This window comes from Dipodomys merriami, unplaced genomic scaffold, assembly GCF_024711535.1.
Source record: "Dipodomys merriami isolate MVZ:Mamm:240054 unplaced genomic scaffold, mDipMer1.0.p SCAF_7, whole genome shotgun sequence".
Lineage (NCBI taxonomy): Eukaryota > Metazoa > Chordata > Mammalia > Rodentia > Heteromyidae > Dipodomys > Dipodomys merriami.
Genome location: NW_027206290.1, coordinates 53,081,205 through 53,107,521, shown reverse-complemented (window position 1 = coordinate 53,107,521; position 26,317 = coordinate 53,081,205). Strand labels below are relative to the sequence as shown.

General features: G+C 35.3%; 1 protein-coding gene across 2 annotated transcripts in view; it reads left to right on the top strand.

Moving 5' to 3' along the window:
* Window positions 1-26,317, top strand: part of Xrn2 (5'-3' exoribonuclease 2) — a 75,859-nt gene that overhangs the window by 34,480 nt on the left and 15,062 nt on the right. For both annotated transcript variants that reach the window (XM_070006657.1, XM_070006659.1), the window contains 10 exons: window positions 596-703; window positions 791-880; window positions 2,060-2,132; window positions 6,975-7,058; window positions 8,701-8,798; window positions 9,566-9,645; window positions 11,629-11,685; window positions 20,404-20,472; window positions 20,556-20,687; window positions 22,217-22,344. In XM_070006657.1, coding sequence (XP_069862758.1) covers window positions 596-703; window positions 791-880; window positions 2,060-2,132; window positions 6,975-7,058; window positions 8,701-8,798; window positions 9,566-9,645; window positions 11,629-11,685; window positions 20,404-20,472; window positions 20,556-20,687; window positions 22,217-22,344 — 919 coding nt within the window. The remainder of the gene's footprint in view (window positions 1-595; window positions 704-790; window positions 881-2,059; window positions 2,133-6,974; window positions 7,059-8,700; window positions 8,799-9,565; window positions 9,646-11,628; window positions 11,686-20,403; window positions 20,473-20,555; window positions 20,688-22,216; window positions 22,345-26,317) is intronic.

The window sequence follows — 26,317 nt, the reverse complement described above, 5'->3', positions numbered from 1 at the left end:
CTCTTCAGCTCAAGACTAACGCTCTACCACTTGAGCCACAGCGCCACTTCCGCCTTTTTTCTTTTTGCTTATGTGGTGCTGAGGAATCAAACCCAGGGCCTCATGCATGCAAGGCAAGCACTCTACCACTGAGCCACCTTCCCAGCCCTACTTAAGCTTTTTTTAAACAAGAGAAAATTATATGAAAATATAGTAATGTGTGTCATAAAATAAAACTTTTGGCTGTTTAATACTTAGCTACTATTCCATTAGATAGCTCCAGTTACCTGCTTGCTCAGCTTCAACTGCTCTTGTTTTTATTTCATGATGAGTAGCTTAGAGTTAGAAAGAAATGTCATCAAATATTCATCTTCACCAAATTGTGTTTGTGAGTATAAACTTGATGCTAAACTTCTGATGATTAAAGATGTTTTACAATATTTTTAAGTTAAGGAACAAGATATGAATGAACCAAAGCTAAGATTTCGTCAAAACAATTTTAGGAATTCACAGGTATTTTTATAAATAGATTACAGGTTAATAGTCTAGTATTTTTTTTTTCAGTGTGCCTATTATTGACGTAGATTTTTGTTTGTGCTGTTTTTAATGATTATAGGGCTGTGCTTCCTGGAAGTGGTACTACCCATTCCATTATGCACCATTTGCTTCAGACTTTGAAGGTATTGCAGACATGCCTTCTGATTTTGAGAAGGGAACAAAACCGGTAAGCTTGATTGGAGTTGATGAAATAAATGGAATTTTGGATTAGATAATAATTTGGAGGCTTTATTTCTCTCTATCTTGCACACAGTTTAAGCCACTGGAACAACTTATGGGAGTCTTTCCAGCTGCAAGTGGTAATTTCTTACCTCCATCATGGCGGAAGCTTATGAGTGATCCCGTGAGTATTTTAGTATTTTAAGGATATTATAACCAAGTTTTTCTCACATATTTTACTACATTAACCAACAATTGCTTTTGCATCTCATAGTTTAAAATTTTAAAGTACGGAAACAATGTATTTAGGTTATTTTGTACATTTTTCCATGCTTTTTTTAATCCTTGAGTCCCTTACCTAGAAAATAAAATTTTTATAGTTATTTATTTATTTATTTATTATTAGTTCTGGGGCTTGAACTCTGGGCCTGGGAGCTGTCCCTCAGCTCTTCAGCTCAAGGCAAGTACTCTACCACTTGAGCTACAGCACCACTTCTGGTTTTCTGGTGGTTTATTGGAGATAAGAGCCTCATGACCTTTCCTGCCTGGACTGGCTTTGAACCACAATCCTCAGATCTCAGCCTCTTGAGTAGTTTGGATTACAGGCATGAGCCATCAGTACCCGGCAAATTTTTATTTTTAAGCTTACTTGGTAGGTTGTTTTTAGTACTAGGATTTGAACTCATGGCTTCATGCATGTTTAGGCAGGCCCTCTACTTCTTAAGCTAGTCCCTAGTCTGTCTGTCCTTCCTTCTTCCCTCCTTCCTTATTTTCTTTCTACTCACACCTGGAGTTATAAGCATATTCCACTACACCTGACTTGTTTGTTGCATTGGAAATTTTCTTTTTATCCTGGGTAACCATGGACCTTTTTTTCTGTGCCCCCCCCCACATAGATGATATTGCAGTTCTGAGCTGTTAACACCTAGCCTCTGTTCATCTTTTAAATAAAATTGTTAGTTTTACTCTGGCTACAATTGATCATCTACTTTATTTATTTATTTATTTATTCATTCATTTATTTATTTAGCCAGTCTTGGGGCTTGAACTAAGGGCCTGGGTACTATGGCCCGGAGCTTCTTTTGCTCAAGGCTAGCACTCTGCCACTTGAGCCACATCGTCACTTCCCGCTTTTTTTTCCCCTCTCTTTATGTGGTTCTGAGGAATGGAACCCAGGGCTTCATGTACTAGGCACATACTCTACCACTAAGCCACGTTCTCAGCCTACCTTAATGTTTTTTAAATGAAATTTACCTCATTTCCTCATCAGGCTTGATTAATTAGGCAAAACTCAAATCATGTTCTTTGTGACAGAGCTGTATGTGTGCTGTTTTGATTCTTTATACTTTTCTTCTTAATATAGGATTCAAGTATTATTGACTTCTACCCTGAAGATTTTGCTATTGATTTGAATGGGAAGAAATATGCATGGCAAGGTAAAATTTAGACATCACTCTTTTTTTGTTACCATGGTAGGTTAAATTGAGCAGTCAGGCTGGGTTGGTGGCTCAGTGGTAGAGTGTTTGCCTTGCATGAGTACCTGGGTTTGATTCCTTAGCACCACATAAGCTGAAAAGGCTGGAAGTGACACTGTGGCTCAAGTGGTAGAGCACTAGCCTTGAGCTGACGGGCTGAGGGACAGATCCCAGTCCAGAGTTCAGGCCCCATGACCAGCAAAAACAAAAAACAAAACAAAACAAAAAGTGAGCAGTCATACTTCATGCATGGAGTAATCCAGGAAATGAATAATTTCTGAATTGTGTACAAAAATTGATGTTTATTCATCCCACCTGATTAATAACAGTTTTAATTGTAACATTCTGATTAATAGCAACTTGATTTCAAAGACCTTAGTAATTACAGGTTTTGTCTCCTTTGTAATTAATTAGTGACATTTGTTCTATTCAGTCAGTAGTTTGTATCACCTTTGAAAGAGAAAGAAACATGGTAGTTTCCACATGGATATTTACTTATACTTTATTGAAATTTGTGAAAAATGTACTGAAATCCTTATTTAAATACTTGGCATTGGTCATTGCTTTTTCTTCATTTCTCAAAGGAATGCATTTTTACAGGAATAGCAATATAAGATTAATACTAAATTTAAGGTGTTAATTACCACTCAATAGATGTTGGCTATAGAATGTCAAACATGATAAATCTCCCACCTACTGAGCCAGTAGGCCAGCTTTTGTTTCACCCCAAAAATTTCAGCAGTCATTTCAGATTTTTGCAGTTGTTTTAACCTGTTCTTTCTCCATGTTTTTTCAGGATAATAAACACATTTGGTGAAACTATTGTTTCACCTTTTTTGTTTTCTTTCTTTCTTTTTTTTTTTTTTTAATGTTTCCAGAAGTTTTTAATTACCAAGGCTTTCTACTGCATGGGAACACCAAGCTGTGCTATTTGTTCTTGTGTCAAGTCGTAGGCACAAGACTGTTTTCTCATGTTAGTAAAGACTCCTGAACTCACTCATAATTTGCATCTGCTAAATGATTTGAACAGGCCTCTTTACTACCTCTGTGGCCTTTTATAGTTTAGGAAAAACAGCCCTTCTGTTGTCCAACCCTATCTATTCCCCTATCATTTCTGTGTAAAATGTATTTCTATTACCTGTTGGGTTTTGAGGACAGTGATCAATAAAACAGACTTAATTCTTTCCAGCATCACTTTTTTTCTTGATTATTCCCTATAGTGTGGTTATACCATCCAATAAAAGGGATTTAAAGAGAATCATGAGACAGAATGACAAAACTATTTTAAAAATTGAAATTTCATGCAAGCTTACTGCAACAATAATGAGAAATATACCTCACTGGTTGAAGTTATATGAGGTAAAAGAGTGCCTATTTTGGCCATATGTACATAGCTTGGAGTCTCAGCTTTTGAAGCAGCTCTGTGGAAGGATTTTGATTAAAGAGAGAAGAGGCATAAAAAATTAGAGATAGTAAAATAACTAAAGGACTAAATGCATTTATATACTTGTTGAATAAGCAAAAAATTAAGTCTTTGCCTCAGTTTATTAAGTATATAAATGTACACAAATTGCTATTGTATTATTGTATTCTGTATCATTTAAATCACTGACAAATATTTTCAATAGGGAAAAGAAGCCAGGCTCCTTGCCAATATATTTGTTATTTTCTGTTGTTTAAATAATAGTTATCCCATTAGTTATAACATTATAACATGATGGTTTTAATTTACATTTCCGTAGTGATTACTGATATTAAGCATATTTTCATGTACTTACTGACCATTTACATATCTTCAGAAAAAGTTCTTTGTCATTTTTTAATTGGGTTTGATTTTTAGTTGTTGCATTATAGAACTTAATTCATGAGTGTGTCTGTGTGATTGCTAGCAATTGAATCTAGGTCCTCACACATGCTAGACAAGGGCTCTATCACTGCTACATCCATAGCCTGTAGAAATTCTTTTGGATATATGATATGCATATATTTTCTCCTATTCTGTGTGTTGTCTTTACCCTCTGTTTTAATATCCATTGATACACAACAGGTCTTAAGTTAGAGAAATCCATTTGTGCTTGTGTCTTTGGTGTCTTATCCAAGAAATCATTGCCAAGTCCATTGCATGAAGCTCTCTTAATTTTTCTTTCTTCTCTTCCCCCTTTCTTTCTCTTCTTTTCTCCCTCTTTCTTTTTTATTTTCGCTGAAGCTTCCTGACCTTTTCTTTTAATTCAATTTTTCCCCATTTATTTCTGTAATTATTTTGCTCCTACATTTAGGTCTTTGATCTATTTTGAGATTTTTGTGGGTTTTTTTGGTGAGGAGTGGGTGGTACTGGGTTTTGGACTTTGCTAAGCAGTCAGAGTTTTTGTTGTGCAATGTAAGGATCTAGCTTCATTATGTTATATCTAAACATCTAATTTTCTCATCGGTTATTGAAAAGCTCTTTTCCCCTTGAATAGTCTTAGCATTCATTGAAAGTTAATCATATTTATGAGCATTTATTTTTGGGCTCTCTATCCTGTTGTGTATATGTGTCATCTTCATACCTGAACTATACTGTTTCAATTATTGAAGCTTTAGTAAGTGATGTCAGAAATTCTGCCGTCCAAGTTTATTCTTGTTCAGAGTTGTTTTGGCTATTTGAGGGTCTCTTGAGAGTCTGTGTTCATTTCTGGGTAGATCTAAATTTTCACCTTTAATATTTTTGCAATGTATTATTACTACATATTAGTATTTTCATCTAAGGTCCCAGGCAAGAGCATTTTTAGATAAAATTAAATATTACTAGGAAATAGTTATTCTTCCATACATAGTTTTACAACTTAGTTGGAGTAATGATAATTATTACAGCATTAAGATGTTTTTTAATAAGACAGCATTAAGTTTATGCCTGTATTGAATATATCTTAAAATTATAGAAAGATAAAATATAATTCAATACTTTTCACCATTTTTGAAGGTGTGTATTTACCAACATTATATATATAGTTAAACAGCAATATTCTGTTTTTGTAAAATTTGTCTAGTAGAGATATATAGTATAGTAGTGTTTTAATTGCTGTGTATTTTACATGCAAATAGAGAATTTAAGTAGTTTTATCATATTGGCAGATTCAGATTCTGAACCCAAAGAGTCTGATGACTCTAGAGCTCATATTTGAAGGACTTCTTACTTGAACATAACTCCTACCTAGGTTGTCTTGGGGTGATTAAGAGGATTAAGGAGGTAATGCCTAGAACATAGTCAGAGCTCAGAGATTAGTAGCTGCTATTCTTATTTTTACTCTCAGTATATTCTCAAGCTCTCTCAGGTTGTAAAGCATTTCTTTCTGCTCTGGTCTGCAAGGTTGATGTATTGCTTGATAATTTTTTTGCCCTTGTAGCATTGTGAGTTGATAATTGAATCAGATTTAGCTTCTAGGGTTAATATGGTAGGAAAATCTACTGGAGTAGGGGGAGGGGAAGCCAGATAGTATATTAATTTCTTGTTTATATATTTCTCCTTACTAAAAACAAACAAAACTTGAGAAACTCTAGTTTCCATGGAAGTGTCTAGCAGTAATTTAAATAGCCTGACTGAGGTGATACCGATATTTTTTACATCACTTCCTTTTATACCCTTCAAAATGCATGCTAGAATTTAGTTTCTTTTTATCTTAAAAATTCTTCTTACTAGCCGGGCGCTGGTGGCTCACGCCTGTAATCCTAGCTACTCAGGAGGCTGAGATATGAGGATCGCGGTTCAAAGCCAGCCCGGGCAGGAGAGACCGTGAGACTCCTATCTCCAATAAACCACCAGAAAACCGGAAGTGGCGCTGTAGCTCAAGTGGTAGAGCACTCGCCTTGAGCTGAAGAGCTGAGGGACAGCTCCCAGGCCCAGAGTTCAAGCCCCACGACCGACCAAAAAAAAAAAAATTCTTCTTACTTAGTAGTAAGCTTACTTATTTTCTTATTTTAAAAATGTAATATCTAAGTAAATAATAACTTTGAAAATCTTTTCATTTCTTAGAATGTTTTAAATACATCAGTTTTGAGTGGCTATAATTTCAAAGTTATTTAATTCTACTTAGCATTTATCTTTATTGTGTGCAAGTTTTACTTAGCCACTACTTTTTACTATATAATATCAATGTCTAGATAACATTTGTTTTTCTAGTAATAGATATTTCATTACTGATGAGCTTCCCTGAAAATAATAGGTTCTTAAAGTAATGCCCTTAATTATAGCATACTCCATATGATAATTTTCAGCCTCTGTACAAATAGCATGTTCCTGTTCTGTTCCTCATCTGTAAGTCTCTTAGCTTTTCTATATCAACTGCTTGATAGGCTTTAAAATATAAATAGAATACTATGGGATTTTAGATTGAGAAGACATCATTCATAGAGTCTAGTTGAATAGAAGTACTTGAGTTACCTGTATTTTTCAAAAGAGAAAACCAGCTACCACAAAAGCATACAATCAAACCCTCAGAAGATTATTTGGCTTATTGAAAGCATCTTAGCAAGTAAGGAAAGACCATAGATTGGTGTTTAGGTGGGCACTTGTTCTTTTTGCTTAAATATCTATCACACAAAGACTCAAAAACCACAAATGAGCCATGGGAAGTATGAAAAATGTGAAGGGTATTTCTTCTACTACAACATACAAAATAGTTGAATCTGTGTTTTTGCTAAATTAGGTAATGGATTTGAGTTCCAAAATGTCTTGCTATTCTACAAAATATGTCTGTATAGACCAATGTAACTTGGAATGAGGTGCTCATAATAGCTGGGATGATTTATATTGGTTGGTTTTCCCAGGTGTTGCTCTGCTACCGTTTGTGGATGAGCGAAGGCTGAGAGCTGCCTTAGAAGAGGTGTACCCAGATCTCACTCCAGAAGAGAGTAAGAGTTATACTGCTACTTGTTCAGATCTGAGTCTGTGTAACATAGACTTTACATTTCTGTATAAAATTGAACGTTTTTACAAGGCACCAGAGATGCCGGTCGTAATCCTAGCTTTTCAAGAGGCTGAGATCTGAGGATCTAAGTTATTGAAACCAGCTGGAACATCTCTGAGACTCTTTATCTTCAGTTAGCTAGCAAAAGGCCAGAACTGCAGCTGTGGCTCAAGTAGTAGAGTGTCAGCCTTGAGCAAACAAGCTTAGCAAGAGCACCTTGGCCCTGAGTTCAAGCCCTATTACTGGCACACATACAAAAAAAAATTTCCCCATTTGTCAAATTTCGCATGGAGATATAAGTCATAAATTTGACTTTTTCCTGAAATTTATTAACTTTTATTAATCATGTATAAATCGAGTAGTATTTAAATAAAGCTTTTGATTTAAAATATTTCTTGAATGTATTAAAAAGTGACACTTAAGAATATCCTGGGACTGGGAAGGTGGCTCAGTGGTAGAGTGCTTGCATTGCATGCATGAGGCCTGGGTTTGATTCCTTAGCACCACATAAACAGAAAAAGCCAGAAGTGAAGCTGTAGCTCACATGGTAGAGTGTTAGCCTTGAGCTGAAGAGCTGAGGGACCCAGGCCCAGAGTTCAGGCCCCACAACTGGCAAAACAAAACAAAACAAAACAAAACAAAACAAAACAAAAAGAATGTCCTGGACCTCTTCATTCTTACATGATATTTTGCACACAAAGTACTTGCCTGTTGGGAAGATATTATTAACTTACTCAATTTGTCTTAACTCTATCATTGCCAAATAATAGCTTTACTTGAAGCATTAAGGTGAAACAAACATTTACCTTTAGAATATTAATTTGAAATGTTATCTTGTGTAACATAGCATTTTGTAATTTTGACAATAGTGTATTAGATGGGGAAGGAAATTGTAAAGCTAATTTCTGCTGAAATTTTTACTTAGTAATTGTAAGAAACAGTTTATCAATTATGTGTAGAATAATCCCTGTAATTGGATGATAGTTTGTATTTCCTCAGGAATACTTACACATTTTTAATATCAGGTAAGTGAACACTTTTTGAATAAGACAACTTTGCCCTTTCTCTTATACTCAGATACCTTTCAGGGATAACTTTTCTGATAGTCACTGATCTTTGAGACTCATTGTCAGAATACTTTTTCTTCCATAAAGCCATGTCTCATGTCTAGTTCTATCACTTTAAAATTATTTTTTATAGATTTTATACTGGATGTTTTTAAAGATGTAGTTATTTTTCTTTTTTTTTTTTTTTGTATTCTCTTAAAAACAGATCTTCCTCTCAGCACCAAGTGGCTCATACCTGTAACTCTAGCTACTAAAGAGGCTGAGATCTGAGGATCACAGTTTAAAGCTAGAACAGGCAGGAAAGTCTATGAGATTCTTATCTCCAATTAAGTCAGAAATGGATTGTGGCTCACTTGGCGGAGCATTATCCTTGAGAAAGAAAGCTCAGGCCCTGGCCCTGAGTTCAAGCCCAGGACCAGCACCCAAAAAAAAAAAAAAAATGTTCCATATCCAATAAATGTCTTAGAAAGACAATTGGTTTGATGTGTGGTCTTAAGCTTTTTCTTACTCTATCCTCAGACAGAAGAAACAGCCTGGGAGGTGATGTCTTGTTTGTGGGGAAACATCACCCACTTCACGATTTCATTTCAGAGCTGTACCAGACAGGTTCCTCAGAGGTATTGTATATCATGTGCTTAAAAAAACATTAAGAACTCACTTTAAAACTTTTAGTAAAATTCTGTTATATTAAGTACATTTATGGTATTATACAAGTACGTATTTTATCTCCATAATTTTTTAATCTCATCCAGAAGTTCTTCAACCATTAGATATTATTAAAGCATATCTCCCTTGCTGGATGCTAGTTACTCACAACTGTATTCCTAACTACTCAGGAGGCTGAGATCTGAGGATCATGGTTCAAAGCCAGCCCAGGCAAAAAAGTCCATGAAACTCTGATCTCCAATAAACCACTTAGAAAAAGGGAGAAGTAGCAGTGTGGCTCAAATGGTGGAGTGATAGCCTTGAGCACAAAGCTGCTCAGAGACAGCACCCAATCCCTGAGTTCAAGCCCCTGGACTGGCAAAAACAAACAAACAAAAAAAATACTATTCCACTGTCTTCTAGCTACTGGTAACCTTTCTATTACTTTCTGCCTCTGAATTTGTCCTTCTTGGTGCCATATTGCAGTGAAATCAATATTTGTACTTATGTATTTGTCTGATTTATTTCACTTAATTTTTTTAAAGTTTCATCTGTGTTGTAGTATGCACAAAAATGTTCCTTTTTATGGCTGGATGATTTTCTGTTAATGTGTTTACCCAGATATCTGTTGATAATTGGTAGTTTTTACCTGTAGGCTCTTTAGAATAATACTCCTATGAATTTTAGTGAACACTGGTTCACTTCCCATTCATATAGTCAACAAGATGTTTTTCCACAGCCAGTAGATGTACCACCTGAACTGTGTCATGGGATTCAAGGAAAGTTTACTTTGGATGAAGAAGCTGTTCTTCCAGATCAGTAAGCATTCATTTGTATATAATTAAAGTGACTAGAAGGAATTTTAATCAGCATTTTTCATTTGTCTAATGTTTATTTTCAAGTAATTGCAAGAAAATTATATTTAAAACAAAACACAGCCATAGTGAATGACAAAAGGCTTGGATTCAAAGTCTATCTCTTCAGTATTTAGTAGCTGTTTTAACTTATGTGGCGATCTTTGAGAGTGCCTGATAACCGTCATGGCACCCACAGGGTCAAAACTGTTTTCTTTTCTTTTTTTGGGTCCAGTTGTGGGGCCTGAACTCTGGGCCTGGGTGCTGTCCCTCAGCTCTTCAGCTCAAGGCTAGTGCTCTACCACTTGAGCCACAGCGCCACTTCCAGCTTTTTTCTTTTTGCTTATGTGGTGCTGAGGAATCGAACCCAGGGCCTCAGGCTTGCAAGGCAAGCGCTCTACCACTGAGCCACTTTCCCAGCCCTCAAAACTGTTTTCATAATAATACTAATGTTGTGGTGCTACTTGCTGTTCTGTGTTCTTTCTTATGTGTACATTGTTAGGGGCTAAAAGTAGGATGACACTTTAAGAGGTGAAATTAACAAGCAAAGAAGAAGCTGTGTGTTAGTGGCTCATGCCTGTAATCCTAGCTCCTCAGGAAACTCCAATCTAAGGATCACAGTTCAAAAGCAGCCTGGGCAAGAAAGTATGAGACTCATCACCTACAAACTACCCAAAAAACTTTACCAAAAAAAAGCTCACAGACAGAACCCAGACCCTTACTTCAAGTCCCTAGATGGCACCTAGAAGAAGAAAAAAAGCAGCAGCAGCAGAGAAGAAGTACTAGTTATATTAAGTCAGCCAGATATTTTGATTTTCAAAAATGTAAAACGGAAATTGAGGTGTGGCTAAAGCAAAAAAGGTGTGCCTGGAGCAAAAAAGTCAAGTGAAAGCACAAGGCTCTGAGTTCAAGTACTGTCACACATGCACAAACCAAAAAGCATGTAAAGCTTTGACCCTATTCTAAGGTTTTTGTGTTTACTTTGTAAAATATAGCTATTTTTAAATTAAAATTAATTTTTTATGTTAAATAGTAGTTTTGCTTTTAATTTTGTTTTGTTCCAGTACCGGGGCTTGATCTCAGAACTTAATCACTGTCCTTTGAACTTGCCCACTCAAGGTTGGCACCACTTGAGCCACAGCTCTACTTCTGGCTTTTTGGTGGTTAATTGGAGAAAAGTGTCTCGAACTTGTCTGCCCCAGCAGCTCCAGACTTGGATTCTCAGATCTCAGCTTCTTGAGTAGATAGGATTATAAGCATGAGTCATGGGGTACCTTGTTTATTAAGTACCTTTAAATTTTTCTTAGCTTTAATCTTTAATAGGAAAATACTGAGACACATAGTTAACATAAACCAAAGCTCTTGGCACTCCATAATATTTTAAGAATAATTTTTAATTTTTAAAGGTTTTTTTTATTAGTACACATTAGTTATACAAAAGGAGGTTTCATTGTGATATTTCCATATGTGTGTACAATGTACCCTATCAGCCTCATCTGCTCATTATCCCTCTAGATCATTTTTAAGGATATAAAAAGTTCAGAGAACAGAGTTTGAGAACTACTTATTCACCTACTCATTAAACAGTTAATCAGAGAGTATATATATCTTCATCCTTTTTATGTAAATACTTGTCAATCTGCTGGATGCTTATTGGCATTTTGTAGTTTACAGTTTCATTTCCCTGATAGTTCATGAGGTTAAATATCTATGGTTAATGATGAACAATGGTTCTTTCTTTTGAGGTACCTGTTTGTTATAGGTTAAGTCCTTTGTCATAATTTTTCTCTGTTTATGAGATGATAAACAAGGAAGACAGACTCGTGTTTTAAAGAAATGTTTTTGTTAGTGCATTGCACTGAAGCTTAGCAAACATATCAACATTTTACTTCCACTTATCTGAAAGGTTACAATTTACAAACAGATGGCTCTTCTCATTTCTCTTTAGAATTGTATGCTCTCCGGTTCCCATGTTGCGGGACCTAACACAGAATACAGCAATAAGGTAAGTTTTCCAAAATCATAGCATTTGCTTAGGAAACAGCTCAGAACTTAAAAATAGTTTTTTGTTTTTTTGCTTTTTAATCTTTGGTTTACAAGGAAATAGCAGCTGTTAATCCACCAATGCTTTGAGAGTCCCTGTGTTGTAGACCTCAGAGCAGAACCTCTTGACTTTAAATTATGTATATTGTTAAGGCTACTGACTTAACAAGCATGCTTATCTGTTTTCTGGTTTCCCTTGACAACCTTTAATTCTTCCTGGATTAGGAAAGTGGGAGGTAGAAAGTAGGAGTTTGTAGTAGTTCGCCATCCAGGAACAAACAGATCTCTATACCCTAGAGGCTTATACTGCTTCACTGTATTATAACACATTAATTATTTTTATAATTGTGTCACTGCAAAGTTTAAAAACAGAGATGGGATTGAATGGAATTGTGAAAATTCAGCTACTTAGAATAAAAATCAATACACAAACACTTCTATGTGTGATATAATTACTAGTCTTGATGCCAGGCTTTGTTTTCCAATCTTTAGGCAAGTCTTAAAGCAAACACATATTAGGAATTCAAGAATTGGGTAAAAACCTGCTTTTTCTGAGTGTTCTTTTTCTTTTCCATCCATTTGTATGATTTTTCTTCCTCACAGAAAATGGTTTAGATTTTACTTCACTTCCTCATCTAAAATAAGCGTATTTATTATTTAAATATAAGCATATTGTTTTTTATAGTTAATAGATTTAGATAGTAACTGATTGCTATTTTAGAGTGGCTTTTACTTAAAGAAAACTATTATGCATTGGGAAAATCTTAACTAGATTAGGTGATTTCATTTATCTTTACATGTAATTTTTTATTTAACTTTTACACATAATTTGTCATGGCACTTTATCTCTGTGCTCTGTTGTTAAGGGTAGAGTACAGACTTCAAAGCCATGTTGCTAAGCCCATCACAAACAATCTGGTTCTGACAAATTCAGTGTGGACAGTGTGTATTAACCTGTGGGGTCTTACATCGATGCTTGAGACCCATTAACCCCACCAGTTCTCTTTTTGGTTGTCACATTTTTGCTTATGCTTCTCAGTTCTTCTGAGTCTTATTGCCTACCCTTATAGAAATAGTTAATTCTGCTTAGCTTTGTGATTAGTATAGAGAGACTTGCTCACAGCAATGTTAAAGAATGAACAAGTTTTGTAAGTCTTTGTTTAGATGTTGCAGATGTTACTTCTGAGCCTGAAGCAGGCTTTAGTATTTGGTATTCACTGTGTTTATTAAGTTTAAAACAAACTCCACGTTTCTGGGCATACTCAAATGTATGTTGAAAACTGATATTAAAATATTTTTTTGTTGTTTTCCTAAAGAAAATAACAAAGATCAAAGTTAACTCTTACCTAATTATAAGATAAATTTCATTGTTTTCTCTGAGTGATAACGTGGAAGCCAGAATTCACTTACTTTATGTAGTGTTTTGTGTGCTTATTTCAAGGCTTGATGTATATCCAGAGTTTGTTTTATATACAAAAATCTGAAACTGTAGCCTTCACTTCTGCCTGCCATTTTTTCCCTTTCTATTTAGATGCATCCAGTGTCCTCTTCTGTAGTTGGAAATTATTTCCTTAAGTTGAATATAGTTTGGTTATTCACAATCACGTTTTATCCTATTTGGAATGTTGAGAAAATGTAAAAAGTATCTTACATTTATAAAAGGAACAGGAGAGAAATGGGGGGGAGGACCTTTTTATTTTCTTTCAATTTTGATTTCAGTTAAGCATTCAACAGATTAGTAGCTTCTCTTTGAATAAATCTAAGCTGCCTCCCTTAATTTTTGTCACTCCAGTTTTTCTTTGCTATTTTAATTTGTTTAAACATAGAATTTTTTGCTTATAATTTTTTGTTAACTTTAAATACACAAGCTTTTCTACATATAATTTTTAGGTTCCAGAAAAGTTATCTTCTTAGCATAACTACACATTAGAATCTTGCATTATTCAGATACACTTTTGCATTTTCAAGGCCTGTTATAATTTGACACATCTATAGTTCTGTACCTGAATCTCCCATTCCTTAAGATTACCTCTTTACCATATTGGTGGTCTCTTTACCATATTGGTGGTCTCTTCAATATCCCTTTTACCCCTGTCTTTCTACCGTTCCTTAATGTGCTGCTTCTTTTTTTTGCCTGCCTGTAGTCTACCTTTCTTTGTTTTTTATTTCTTGTTTCATTTTATTTTCTTTCAAAGCAAAGGGTATATGTCAGCATGGTGACACACATTGTTATCCTAACACTCAGGAGAAAGGCAGGAAAATTCAAGGGCACCCTGGGCTGTATAGTGAAACCAGTATGACAAAAACCAAAAATGTCATAAAATGTCAAATGCAACAAAAAACAAGTAAAAGGAAACCCATAGAATATAATTTATATGTTTTATGTCTATTATTTTCAGCAGTATTACTGTTTGATGTTTAATATTTCTCTCACAGAACTTAGTAGAGCACAATATATAAATGTTTAATATTTATAATTTTGTATCCAGTACTTGACACATTCTTCTAAGAACTCTATACTTCCCTTTAAAGCAATGTTTCTCAAACATCTCTGTTCCCCTTTGGGTAAATCAGGCAAAGAACAGAACATTTTATCTCTTCCGGAAGATTTTTCTTTTAATGTGGATCTGTGTCAAGATGAATTTTTTAATTCATTTTTATTTATTGTTACCTTTCATTGTGTAGGAAGTGTTTCAGTTCCACATATCAATTATGAGTACAGTACATCTCAAATTAGTTTTTAAATATAACCGCTGCAGTATTAGCAAGGCTCGTGGTTGGCAGGCAATTAAGCAAAAATCTAAAGCTTGAAAGTGTGAAATGCAAGCTATCAGCCCTAGACTTAATAGTTAAGAAAATACGTTTTAGGGTTCAACTGCCTGTAGTACTGGGTAGGATACTGAACTAGTTACTGTCTTCTGATAGAATTTAACAATTTTATAAACTCCCTTAAGGGTTTTAAAATGTCAAGTATGGGAGTCATAAAAATTTCCCTCCAAGAACAGTTTGCATTGGTATGCTAATTTAGCATTAATTGCAGAATGTATTAGTGAAAGGTAGAATAAAAATGAAACTTGGTATTAGGCGTTTTCTCCTTTCTTTGTGAAGTGTGGTAATGCTCTACAAAATAACAATGTAAATGGGGCGCCAGTGGCTCATGGCTGTAATCCTAGCTACTCAGGAGGCTGAGATCTAAAGGTCACGGTTCAAAGCCAGCCTGGGAGGAAAGTCTGTGAGACTCTTATCTCCCAATTAACCACCAGAAAACCAGAAGTGGCGCCTGTGGTTCAAGTAGTAGAGTGCTTGCCTTGAGCTGAAGAGCTCGGAACAGCACCCAGGCCCAGAGTTCAGGCCCCACGACCGACCAAAAAAGAAAAAAAATGTTTTCAATAATAGTACTTAAACTTGCATTGCTAAGAGTATTTGAACTCCAGATCTACTTGCTAGACAAGAGTTCTGTCATTTGAGCTGTGCCTCCAGTCCTTTTTGCTGTAGTTTATCTTTCAAATAAGGTCACATACACTTTGCCTCAGGGCAGGCCTTGAACTGTGATACCCCTACCCCTACCTCTGGGATTACGAGTGTGTGATACAGTGCTTGGTTCTTATAATAATTCATAAAGTGAATCAAACCAGAAAAAATATCTGCCTGCCTGCCTGCCTTCTTTTTCCTCTTTCTCTTATCCCTCTCTCTCTTCCTCCCCTTTTTCCTCACTTCTCTCCTTTCTTTCTTCCCTCCCTTCCTACTCTTAAGCTTGCTTACAACTTTTCTATTTATATTTTCCTTATAAACATAAACATGTACTTATAATTTTTAAAAATTATGTCCAGCTTAATGAATTCTTCCTCATTAACCAACACTTAGATTAAGTCAACCCATTGTCACCCTTAAAGTTCCCATATCTCCAGGCTTGGTTTTATACTTTGTTAGGGCAGAGATAAAGTAACATTTATTCTTTTAGACCTACTTTCAAGTCATGATCCCTGGGGTCTCTAGTGATGATATTCAGTGATCAGCTAGGTCTCTTTGATCAGGACTTGAATGATTCCTAAACTTTTGTGAATTCTATGGTACATACCTATAATAATCCCAGCACTCTGGAAACTTGGGCTAAGGATTGTACATTAAAGGCCAGCCTGGGCCACATAGTTGAAACTATATCTGGGGAGAGAGAGGCAGGAAAAATAGTTGTTTTTCTTTACATCTTCACTAACTATTCTGTCTGGGGTGATTTAGTAATCTGATTGTGGTTTTAATTTGTATTAATAATGATGTTAAGCATTTTGAAAATACTTATTGGCCATTAATATATCTTTTGAGAAATGTCTATTTAGATCATTTGCTCATTATTAATCACATTTTGTTGTTTCCTTGCATACTCTTGATATTATCCCCTTGTGTGATTAGCAGTAGGAAAATATTGTCTGTTCTGTAGTTTGTTTCATTTGTATTTTTTTGATGTTGCAAAGACTTCCTCACTGATACAATTTCATGTGTCCTGTTTTGTTTTTGTTGTCCATTCATTTAGGATCTTTACAGTGAATTGAGAAGTGTTCCCCCTATGTTTTTTTTTTCTAGTAGTTTCATAGTTTCACCTAAGACCTTAGCCCATTTTGAGTTGATTTTTTAAAATAGTGAGATATAGGGATATAGTTGTTGATGGTGGGTTTTGTTGTTTTTTTGTTTTGTTTTGTTTTTTAATGATATCCAGCTTTCCCAATACCATTTGCTGAACACTTTTCTTAGTATGTATTCTTGAAAACTTTTTCAAAAATCAGTTGGCTATAAACAGTGTGTTAACTTCTAGATTTCTAAAAGTCCTGTTGATTACTGTATCTTAAACCCACTATTAAACTGCTTTGATCAATATAGATCTGTAGTGTGTTTTGAAATAGGTATTATGATGCTTCCAGCTTTGTTACCTGATTTTCTAAGAATTGCTTTAGCTATGTTGGGTCTTTTATGGTTCCATATTTGTTTTTCTCAATTCTGTGAAGAATACCATTGCATTTAATCATGCAGATTGCCTATGAAAATATGGAAATTTTAACAGTGTTCTACTTCATGAACATGAATGTCCTTCCATTTTCCATTTTTGTATGATTTCTATTATTTTTCATAAGTTTTTAAAATGGTTTTTATTTTAGAGATATTTCATTTCCTTGTTTTAATTCTTTAATTTATTTCTAGAGATTTTATTATTTTTAAATTTTGGGCGAGTGCCAGTGGTTCATGCTTATAATCCTAATATTCAAGAGATTGGGAAGAGAAGATTACAGTTCTAGGATAGCCAAGGCAGAAAAGTTTCTGACTCCCCCTCTTTCTCTCTTTTTCTTTCTCTCTCTCTCTTTCTCTCTCTTTCTCTCACACACACACACACAGAGGCAACAAAAACCATTAGATATCAAGATTAAATATATATATATAATATATAATATATATATATATATATATATATATAAATTAAATAGTAGAGAAAGTAATGCTAGTCTAGCAAGCTCGGTGCCCTGAGTTCAAACCCAAAACTACCCAAAAAAAAAACCCAACTATATTTCGTGTATTCGTGTATTATGAACAGGACTGATTTTTAGATTTACTTTTCAGCCATTTCACAATGGTAATAAAAATACTATTTTCTTAAACATTGACTTTTGTATTTGCAACTACTTTTATTAGTCCCAACTTTCTCTTATCTGTTGTGCCACTGGGACTCTTCAAAAAGTTTCTGCCTGTGCCTATAAGTTCTAATATTTCTCTTCTCTTTTGCAGTAGTTGCAAAGTTTTAGGTCCAATGTTGAGGTCTTTGATCCACTGTGAGTTGATATTGGTACATGATGATAAACAGTGACTCCTCACTGTTTTTCTGTCTTCCTAATTTTTATGACCAAGTCTAAGAGTATTTAAAGTTAATAAGATCAGTAAAAATGGACATCTTTTGGGGTTTTTTCCCCATATCTTAGATAGAATTCTTTAAAGTTTTTTTTCCTATTTAGCATATTTAATGTGGTTTTTCATGTATAATATTTATTTTGTTGAGGTATTTTCCTTCCATGCCTAATTCATTGAGGTATTTTAATAGGAAAGGATACTGAATACTTTTTTGCATCTGTTGAGACAATCATATGGTTTTAATCTCCTAATGTAATGTATTGTAATTACTCTTTGTGAGTATTCAACCAGCCTTACAGCCTTAGGATAAATCCCACTTGGTCAAGTGTTTGTTCTTTTCTTTTTGCTTACCAGTCCTGCAGCCTGAACTCAGGGACTGGGCACTGTCCCTGAGCTTTTTTTTTTTGTTCAAGGCTAGCACTCTACTACTTGAGCCACAGCACCATTTCTGGCTTTTCCTGTATATGTAGTACCGAGGAATCAAACAGGGCTTCATGCATGCTAGGCAAGCACTCGGTAAGCCACCTTCCCAGCCTGTATGATCTTTTTTATGTGCTGTTGAATTTGGTTTACTAGTATTTTGTTGATAATTTTTTGCATATATGTTGTATTAGTTACTTTCTGTGCCAAATTAGTTACTAATTATTAGTTTTTTACTAGTTACTTGTTTTTATAAAGAAATACCTAAGAACTTAAGAGAGGAAAGATTTATTTTGCTTATGGTTTCAGAGAGTTCTAAACCCCTCTGGAAACTGTTTGTTTTTCCCCCAATACTGTAGCTTGGACTCAAAGCATCCAGCTCAGGGCTTCATGCTCTTGCTTGGCTTTCTCTCATGGCTAACACTCTTAGCATTTAAGCCACAACTCCACTTCCAGCTTTTTTCTGGTTAACTAGAGATAATTGTCTCATACATTTGTCTGCCTAAGCTAGCTCAGAACTTTGATCTTCAGATCTCAGCTCCCTGGGTAGCTAGGATTATAGATATGAGCCACTAGGCCTGGCTTGGTTTACTATAGTTTTGTAACTATAACAATATCTTTGTTCCTTTTTTTTCTGACATCTTATTACCAATCCTGTTCTACCTTAAACTATAGCCTTTTAGTTGTATTGTGTGGTTTGTTTGTTTGTTTGTTTTTTGGTCCCCTAGTAGAAGAGTTCCCTTCTTCCTCCTCTTCTTTCCACACACTGACAAAGATGTGCACCCAGAAGGCCAGTGCACACACATTCTTTGACGTGGCATCTCTTGTGCACCTATTTTCTACTTCCTTATACTCTTATCACACAGTATTGATTTCCATTACTATGGGGGGATGCGGAACTGTTTCTTGATCAAAGTGTGTTCACCAGTGCATATCCTGATAATAACTATGTGATAGGCACCCCACTGTTAGTCATATACTTATATAATCTTTCAGCATTATGAATAAAGATGTTATGAACATATTTAAGCATAAATCTGATGCATAACTAGAAATGTTGCTGGGTCAGAAAGCAGATGTGTATATTTATCCTAGCAAACTTTAGGATAGATAACATATGTATGTATCACTGTCTCCAACCCAGAAAGGAAATTTGACTCAGTTTATACTCCAATTCTGAGTGTACAGCTTTGAGAAGCAAGCATTTGTATAGTTTTCAAACAGTTCCTTATTTTTAAGAAGTACATAAGGCAAGCAAGGTGTGGGATTTCAGCTGGGAAGTTCTGTAGAGTTGGTGGTGGTGTTATTGTTTTCTCTTATAGGTTTCTTACCTACTTGTATATAGTTTTTACTTTTATATTTTGTTGTTGTTAGCCTCTTTTACCTGTCTATGATCATAGTGAAATTTCTTAAGAATTGGAGCAGTACCTGCAAGGGATAAGTGAATCAAGAAAATGTGATACATATATTCAATGGAATTTTATTCTTCCATAAGAATAATACCATGTCATAAGAATAATAACAGGGAAATAGATGAATCTAGAAAAAACTCAGGTTGAGTGAAGTAAGCCAGCTTGAGAGAGACATGTTTTCTCTCATATGTGGAAGCTAGGTCTAAAATACAACTGTGCATGATAGCATATATATGGCCTGATGCATTTATACAAACTAAAGGAAAATATACTAAAGGGAGGAATCCGCAGGTGTAACTCCTCCAGACAACTAATGTACTGTTTATCAAAATGAATATCAGGAAGTGGAAACATGTTTTTTTGGAGGGAAGGCACAGGAATAAAGGGAAGGAAGGATATTCAAATGTAGTCATTATATTCCATTTATATTATGTGAAAATTAACTTGAAGGTAGGAATGGGAGGCGGTGAATGGGCAAAATAAAGCAGGGTACAACATTGACCAAGAAGCATTGTGCTTAAAATCTTATGTAATTGTAATCCCTTTATACAATTACTTAATAACAATTAAAAATGGAGGGATGGAGCAGTGCCCATTATTTGATCATTCACAGCCAGAATATAGTTTTTCATACAGAGAAAGTTAGCTGAATACCATGTATAGGAATACTATGTACTCAGGGCTGGGAAGGTGGCTTAGTGGTAGAACGCTTGCCTTGCATGCCTGAGGCCCTGGGTTCGATTCCTCAGCACCACATAAGCAAAAAAATAAAAAAAAAAAAGGAATACTGTGTATTCAAATAGAATCAGTGAGGAAGCTAGTCATTTGGCAAAAATCATTGGCTAAAATCAGATTTAGATGCTTTTGAATTTGTTATTTCTGTTAAAATAAAAAAAATTCTCTAGTTTCCTTGATAATTAAAGCCATGCTAATTGTGAAAGTTTATTGTTCTCTTGCAGTATTAATTTTAAAGACCCACAATTTGCTGAAGATTACATTTTTAAGGCTGTTATGCTTCCAGGAGCAAGGTAATATCACTAAACTACCTACATTTATTTTATGTGGATAGTGTTCATCCCTATAACTAAATATTATATTTTCAAATGCTCAGAAAGCCAGCAGCAGTACTGAAACCTGGTGACTGGGAAAAATCTAGCAATGGACGGCAGTGGAAGCCACAACTTGGCTTTAATCGGGACCGGCGACCTGTACACCTGGATCAAGCAGCCTTTAGGACTTTGGGGTAAGTTATTGATTTTTATGTCTTTTATATTTTGCTTTTTTGAACTAGTATATTAGTACAGTCACCAGTTCTACATTTTACCCCCTGCTTGAATGGTGATAACCATCTCATTGTTGCTTGAATTCGCATTTCTTTGCCTGTGGAGATAATATGTTTACTGATTTATATTTCCTCATTTGCAAATTTCTGGTTTTTTTTTTTTTTTTTTTTTTTTGGTGAAGGGAGCTGCAGTCATGGGGCTTGAACTCTGGGCTTGGGTGCTGTCCCTGTGCTCTTCAGCTCAAGGCGAGTGCTCTACCACTTGAGCCACAGCACCACTTCTGGTTTTCTAGTGTTTATTGGAACTAATGTCACAGACTTTCCTGCCTTGGCTGGCTTTGAACTGTGTTCCTCAGATCTCAGCCTCCTGTGTAGCTAGGATTACAGGTGTGAGCCACCAGCACCCACCTTCTGATTTTTGTCTTTTGGATTTGTAGCTCCTGAACTGTTTTTTTCCTGGTTGTAGAGATTATGTATAGAGAGAAGTATTTCCAAAACTGATTTGGACAGAAAATTATGGTCAGCATATAATTTATGTAGTGAATAGTAAGGGATAGTTTGTCTACCACTTAATATATTTGCATTCTGAACTGCTTTATGCTGCAATTTCCTTGTGTATAAGGTAGAGAAAATACTTTTTATCCACATCATAGAGCTGTAAGAACTAAGTGTCATAATGTCTTCCAGCACTGAGACTAGTTCCTAGAAAGTCTTCATTCTTAAGAATAAAAAGAGGAAGTGGAGATGTTTGCCCAGGTGGTAATATACCAGCTTTAAATGGAAAAAGCTAAGTGAGAGTGCAAGGCCCTGAGTTCAAGACTCAGTACTGGCACAAAAAAATTAAATAAAATATACTAAATATACTTTTTTTGTGTTACTCTAGCTACTTTGGGAAGCCACAGTGAAGTGTCTCTAAATAATAAAAGTTCTGTGTTCTGAGGATACTCAATTTTTATCCAAATTTTTATTTCTTGGAATTTATCCCGAGAAGGCAATTTTAAAAAAGCAGTTATATGCCTAAATATTTCTACTATATTGAAATATATAATTCTGATGTAAGAAGAGAAAAAGTTTACTAAAATATGAGTCATCAACATAGTTTAAGTACATCTACATGTAATATCTACAAAGAGAAAGGGCATAGAGCACTGTTTGACATAGTAAATTGAAAACTGAATAGTAGAGTAGTAATGTATACTAGTGATAGGACAGGTGGAGTTCTTGAGAAAACTGAAAAATTACCCATTCAATAATTAGATTAGTTAAGAATCCTGGTGTGACAAGTAGAGACTTGCTAATCACCATTACCATTGCACGCACTTTGGGTTTTAATTATAAACCTTTTGGGTATTTCTATTAGTCAGATGTAATAGTAAAGAAGTGGCTATTAGCATTTGTTTAATTTATGTCAGCTTGATATGCTAAATATATTTCTATAGATGTGTTATATTTCTCTATATTTTTTTCTTATATGGGGGGTTCTTTTACAGCCATGTCATGCCAAGAGGCTCAGGGACTGGCATGTACAGCAATGCTGCACCACCACCTGGGACTTACCAGGGAAACTTATATAGGCCACTGTTGAGAGGACAAACCCAGATCCCAAAACTTATGTCAAGTAAGTTTTTACTTATTTTGTATTTTAACAATTAAATATCATAGTACAAAGTAGTTTCTAATCCTCATTGCTAAAAAGATTTAACAGTGGGCTTTAAAAATATGTAAGCTATAAGAATTATAAAAGAATAATATATGCAAAATCAAGTAATTTTTATCTTGTCTTTATATAGTTAATTGAGGTCAACTAGCTTTTTTTTTCTTTTTTTTCTTTTTTTTTATTGTGAAAATTACCGTACAAAGGGGTTACAATTACATGGGCAAAGGTAATGAGTACATTTCTTATCAAGCATTGTTGCTACCTCCTTTGTTTCCCCTTACCATCGCAACTAGCTATTTTACTTTTACTGACTAACCTATTTCCAAGTTAACATATGCAGAAAGAGGTATATGGAGTTCATTGACATTTGAACAGTTAAATCAGGTACAGAAGATAATTGCTGCCACTTGAATATTTACAGACAAAAATACCCCTTTAAACCAGAAAAAAGTCAGTTCTGTGGCTTGAACTCAAGGCCTCTAGCTCTAGTTCATTGTTTGCTCATGATTGACACTCTTCACCACTTGACCAATGCCTCTAGCCGTTTTTTTTTTTCTGGTTCTTTTGGAGATTGGAGTCTAGCAAACTACTCTACCTGGGCTGACCTTAAACTGTGATCTTCCAGATCTCAGCCTTCTGAGTAGCAAGGATTACAGGCAAGAGCCACAGGTGCCCCACTATTGGAAAATATTTATCTTCTGTATCTGCCACTGTTTTAATGCTAATTAAGGTACAAATCATTTTTTAAACACAGGCAGGTTTTTTGGATTTTGGAATCTAAGAAAAAATTAATTCTTGAGTTCTTGTTTTCTCAGGGCCCTCTTTTTGATGTATGCTCTCTCTGTTGACTGCTATATTGTATGGTTTAATGACATTGAATGTAACATGAGATAATATAATAAAAACTGTGAGCTTCAACAGTTTTATTCTATTTAATAAAGCACAGAAAGGGTACAAAGTATCCCCCGTGGGGATACTCATGATACAGTGGCTGAATAGCTGCTTTTTCTCTAAGATTTAGCAGATAACATTTCTGAATTTTTCCATATATCGATTTCATGTTATACTACATACAACAGAAGAATATAATCACTTTGAAATAGCTATCTGTGTTCTGAAATTTTACCAGTAAGTACTGATATCTATCCACCTTAACTTTTAAATTAATTTTTATTATCATCAGTTCGACAAGGGGAGGTTCATTTTGACATATCCATGTATACATAAATAGTATATCTTGCTCTGACTTACCTAATCCAGTCTCAACAAGTTTCATTGTTTTATTTTCAGACATGTACATAAAGTATTTTTACTATTTGCTTCCTTCACCCTCTCCATTCCCCCTCATCCCTCCCACTAGTACACATACTTCAGACAGGACCAGCTTTATATTTCTGTCAATCGTTTTTTGTTAAAGTACATGTTAATTATTCAAAGGAGCTTAACCATGGTATTTCACACATGTACATACTATACTTCAATCAGATTATATATATGTATTATAATCATATATAAATATGTGATTTTTCTCTGTATTTGTGTATATGTTGTGTATATAAGAGAAAATATGTTACCTTAGTCCTCAACCTGGCGGTATATTTTGCTTAATATGAGGTCTTCAGATCCATGCATTTCCCTGCAAACAATGCAATTTCATTTTTCATTATAGCTGATTAATACCCGTTGTATGTGTATATCACATTTTCTTGACTCATCCAGCTGTTAAAAGAGTATCTGGGTTGTTTCTTAGCTTTGCTATTGTGAACAGTGCTACAATAAATGAGTATGCAAGTACCACTAGATAAGTACTTAAGAGTGCTATTGCTGGATTATAGAGGCTTCTTTCCAAGTTTTTTTTTTTTTTTGAAGAACCACCATACTGATTTTTTGTTGTTGTTGTTGTTTTGTTTACCCTTCACATCCCATCCCAGCCTCCTCCCACCCTCCCCCCACCCAATCCTCCACCACCACCACCACCACTAAAGTTGTAAAGTTCGTTTTCAACATGACAACTTGTACTTCTCATTGCTGCAACAGGTCCATCTGTATCCTTATTTAAACGACTTATTTTTCCCCTTCCCCTCCACAAATTATACCGACATCAAATACAGTGAAAGCAGGGTTTATACTGTGGGGGAGGGACATACAAAACAACAAAGAAATAATCTTATAAATGCGTTAGAAACACATGCATGAAAGAAAAAAACATTAAAATACATATCTTAAGGTTCATTTTCCTAACATCACCTTATCTGACCTTTTCTGCTTGACTCATACATATACTAGATATTGCAAATAAGGGAAACCACGGGACCTATGTTTCTTTGGGCTTGGTTTACTTCACTTAATATAATTTTTTCCAAGTCTTTCCATTTCCTAACAAATGGGCCAATGTCATTCTTTCTGATGGAGGCATAGAATTCCATTGTGTATATATACCACATTTTCTTGATCCGTTCATTGACTGAGGGGCATCTGGGTTGGTCCCATATCTTAGCTATGGTAAATAATGCTGCAATAAACATAGTTGTGCTGGTAGTTGTGGTCTTGTTTGTAAACATTTGGGTAAATGCCTAAAAGTGGGATTGCTGGGTCATAGGGGAGCTTGATGTGGAGTCTTTTGAGGAACCTCCATACTACTTTCCAAAGTGGTTGAACAAGTGGACACTCCCACCGACAATGAAGTAAGGTTTCCTTCTGTCCACATCCCCTCCAGCATCTGTTGTTATTAGAGTTCTTGATTTTTGCCATTCTAACTGGGGTGAGGTGGTATCTCAATGTTGTTTTGATTTGCATTTCTTTTATGACTAGGGAGGTTGAGCATTTCTTCATGTGTCTATTGGCCATCCTTCTTTCCTCTTCAGAGAAGTTTCTCTTTAAGTCTTTAGCCCACTTATTTATTGGGCAGTTATTTCTTTGAGGATTTGTTGTTGGGGGATTTAATTTCTTGAGTTCCAAGTATATTTTAGATATGAGACCCTTGTCTGTTGTATGGCTAGTGAAGATTTTCTCCCAATCCGTAGGCTTTCTATTGATCTTGCTAGCTATGTCCTTTGCCATGCAGAAGCTCTGCAACTTTATGCAATCCCATTTGTCCAACCTTTCTTTGATTTGTTGTGTTTCCGGGTCTCTATTAAGAAAATTTTGGTCTGCTCCAAGGAGACCTAGGGTTTCTCCTATTTCATCCTGTAATGTTTTCAGTGTCTGCTTTGACTCCGAGGTCTTTGATCCATTTGGAGTTGATTCTGGTGCAGGGTGATATATAAGGATCTAGTCAATACCATACTGATTTCTTTTTTTTTTTTTTTTTTTTTTTTTTTTTGTCGGTTGTGGGGCTTGAACTCTGGGCCTGGGCGCTGTCCCTCAGCTCTTCAGCTCAAGGCGAACGCTCTACCACTTGAGCTACAGCGCCACTTCCGGTTTTCTGGTGGTTTATTGGAGATAGGAGTCTCACGTTCTCTCCTGCGGGGCTGGCTTTGAACCGCGATCCTCATATCTCAGCCTCCTGAGTAGCTAGGATTACAGGCGTGAGCCACCAGCGCCTGGCTACCATACTGATTTCTATAGCAGATCTAGTTTACATTTCTGCTACGAGTGTCTGAGAGTTTCTTTTTCCCCACAACTTCTCCAGCATTTGTTGTGGTTTGTGTTCTTGATGATCATCATTCTGACTGAAGTGAGATGAAATCTTACTGTTGCTTTGGTTTGCATTTCCTTTGTGGCCAGGAATGTTGAGTATTTCTTCATGTATTTATTGGCCATTTATTTGTACTTCTTTTGAGAAGTGTCTGTTGAGTTCCTTTGTTCATGCAGGTTAGTTTGAAAGCCAACTGTTTGTTTATTGATACTTTTTATCAGTTCCCCTTTCATTATGGTTTTTTCCATTTACTTCTGTCTACAATGGTACTACTTCCAAATGGGAAAAGGAATTAAG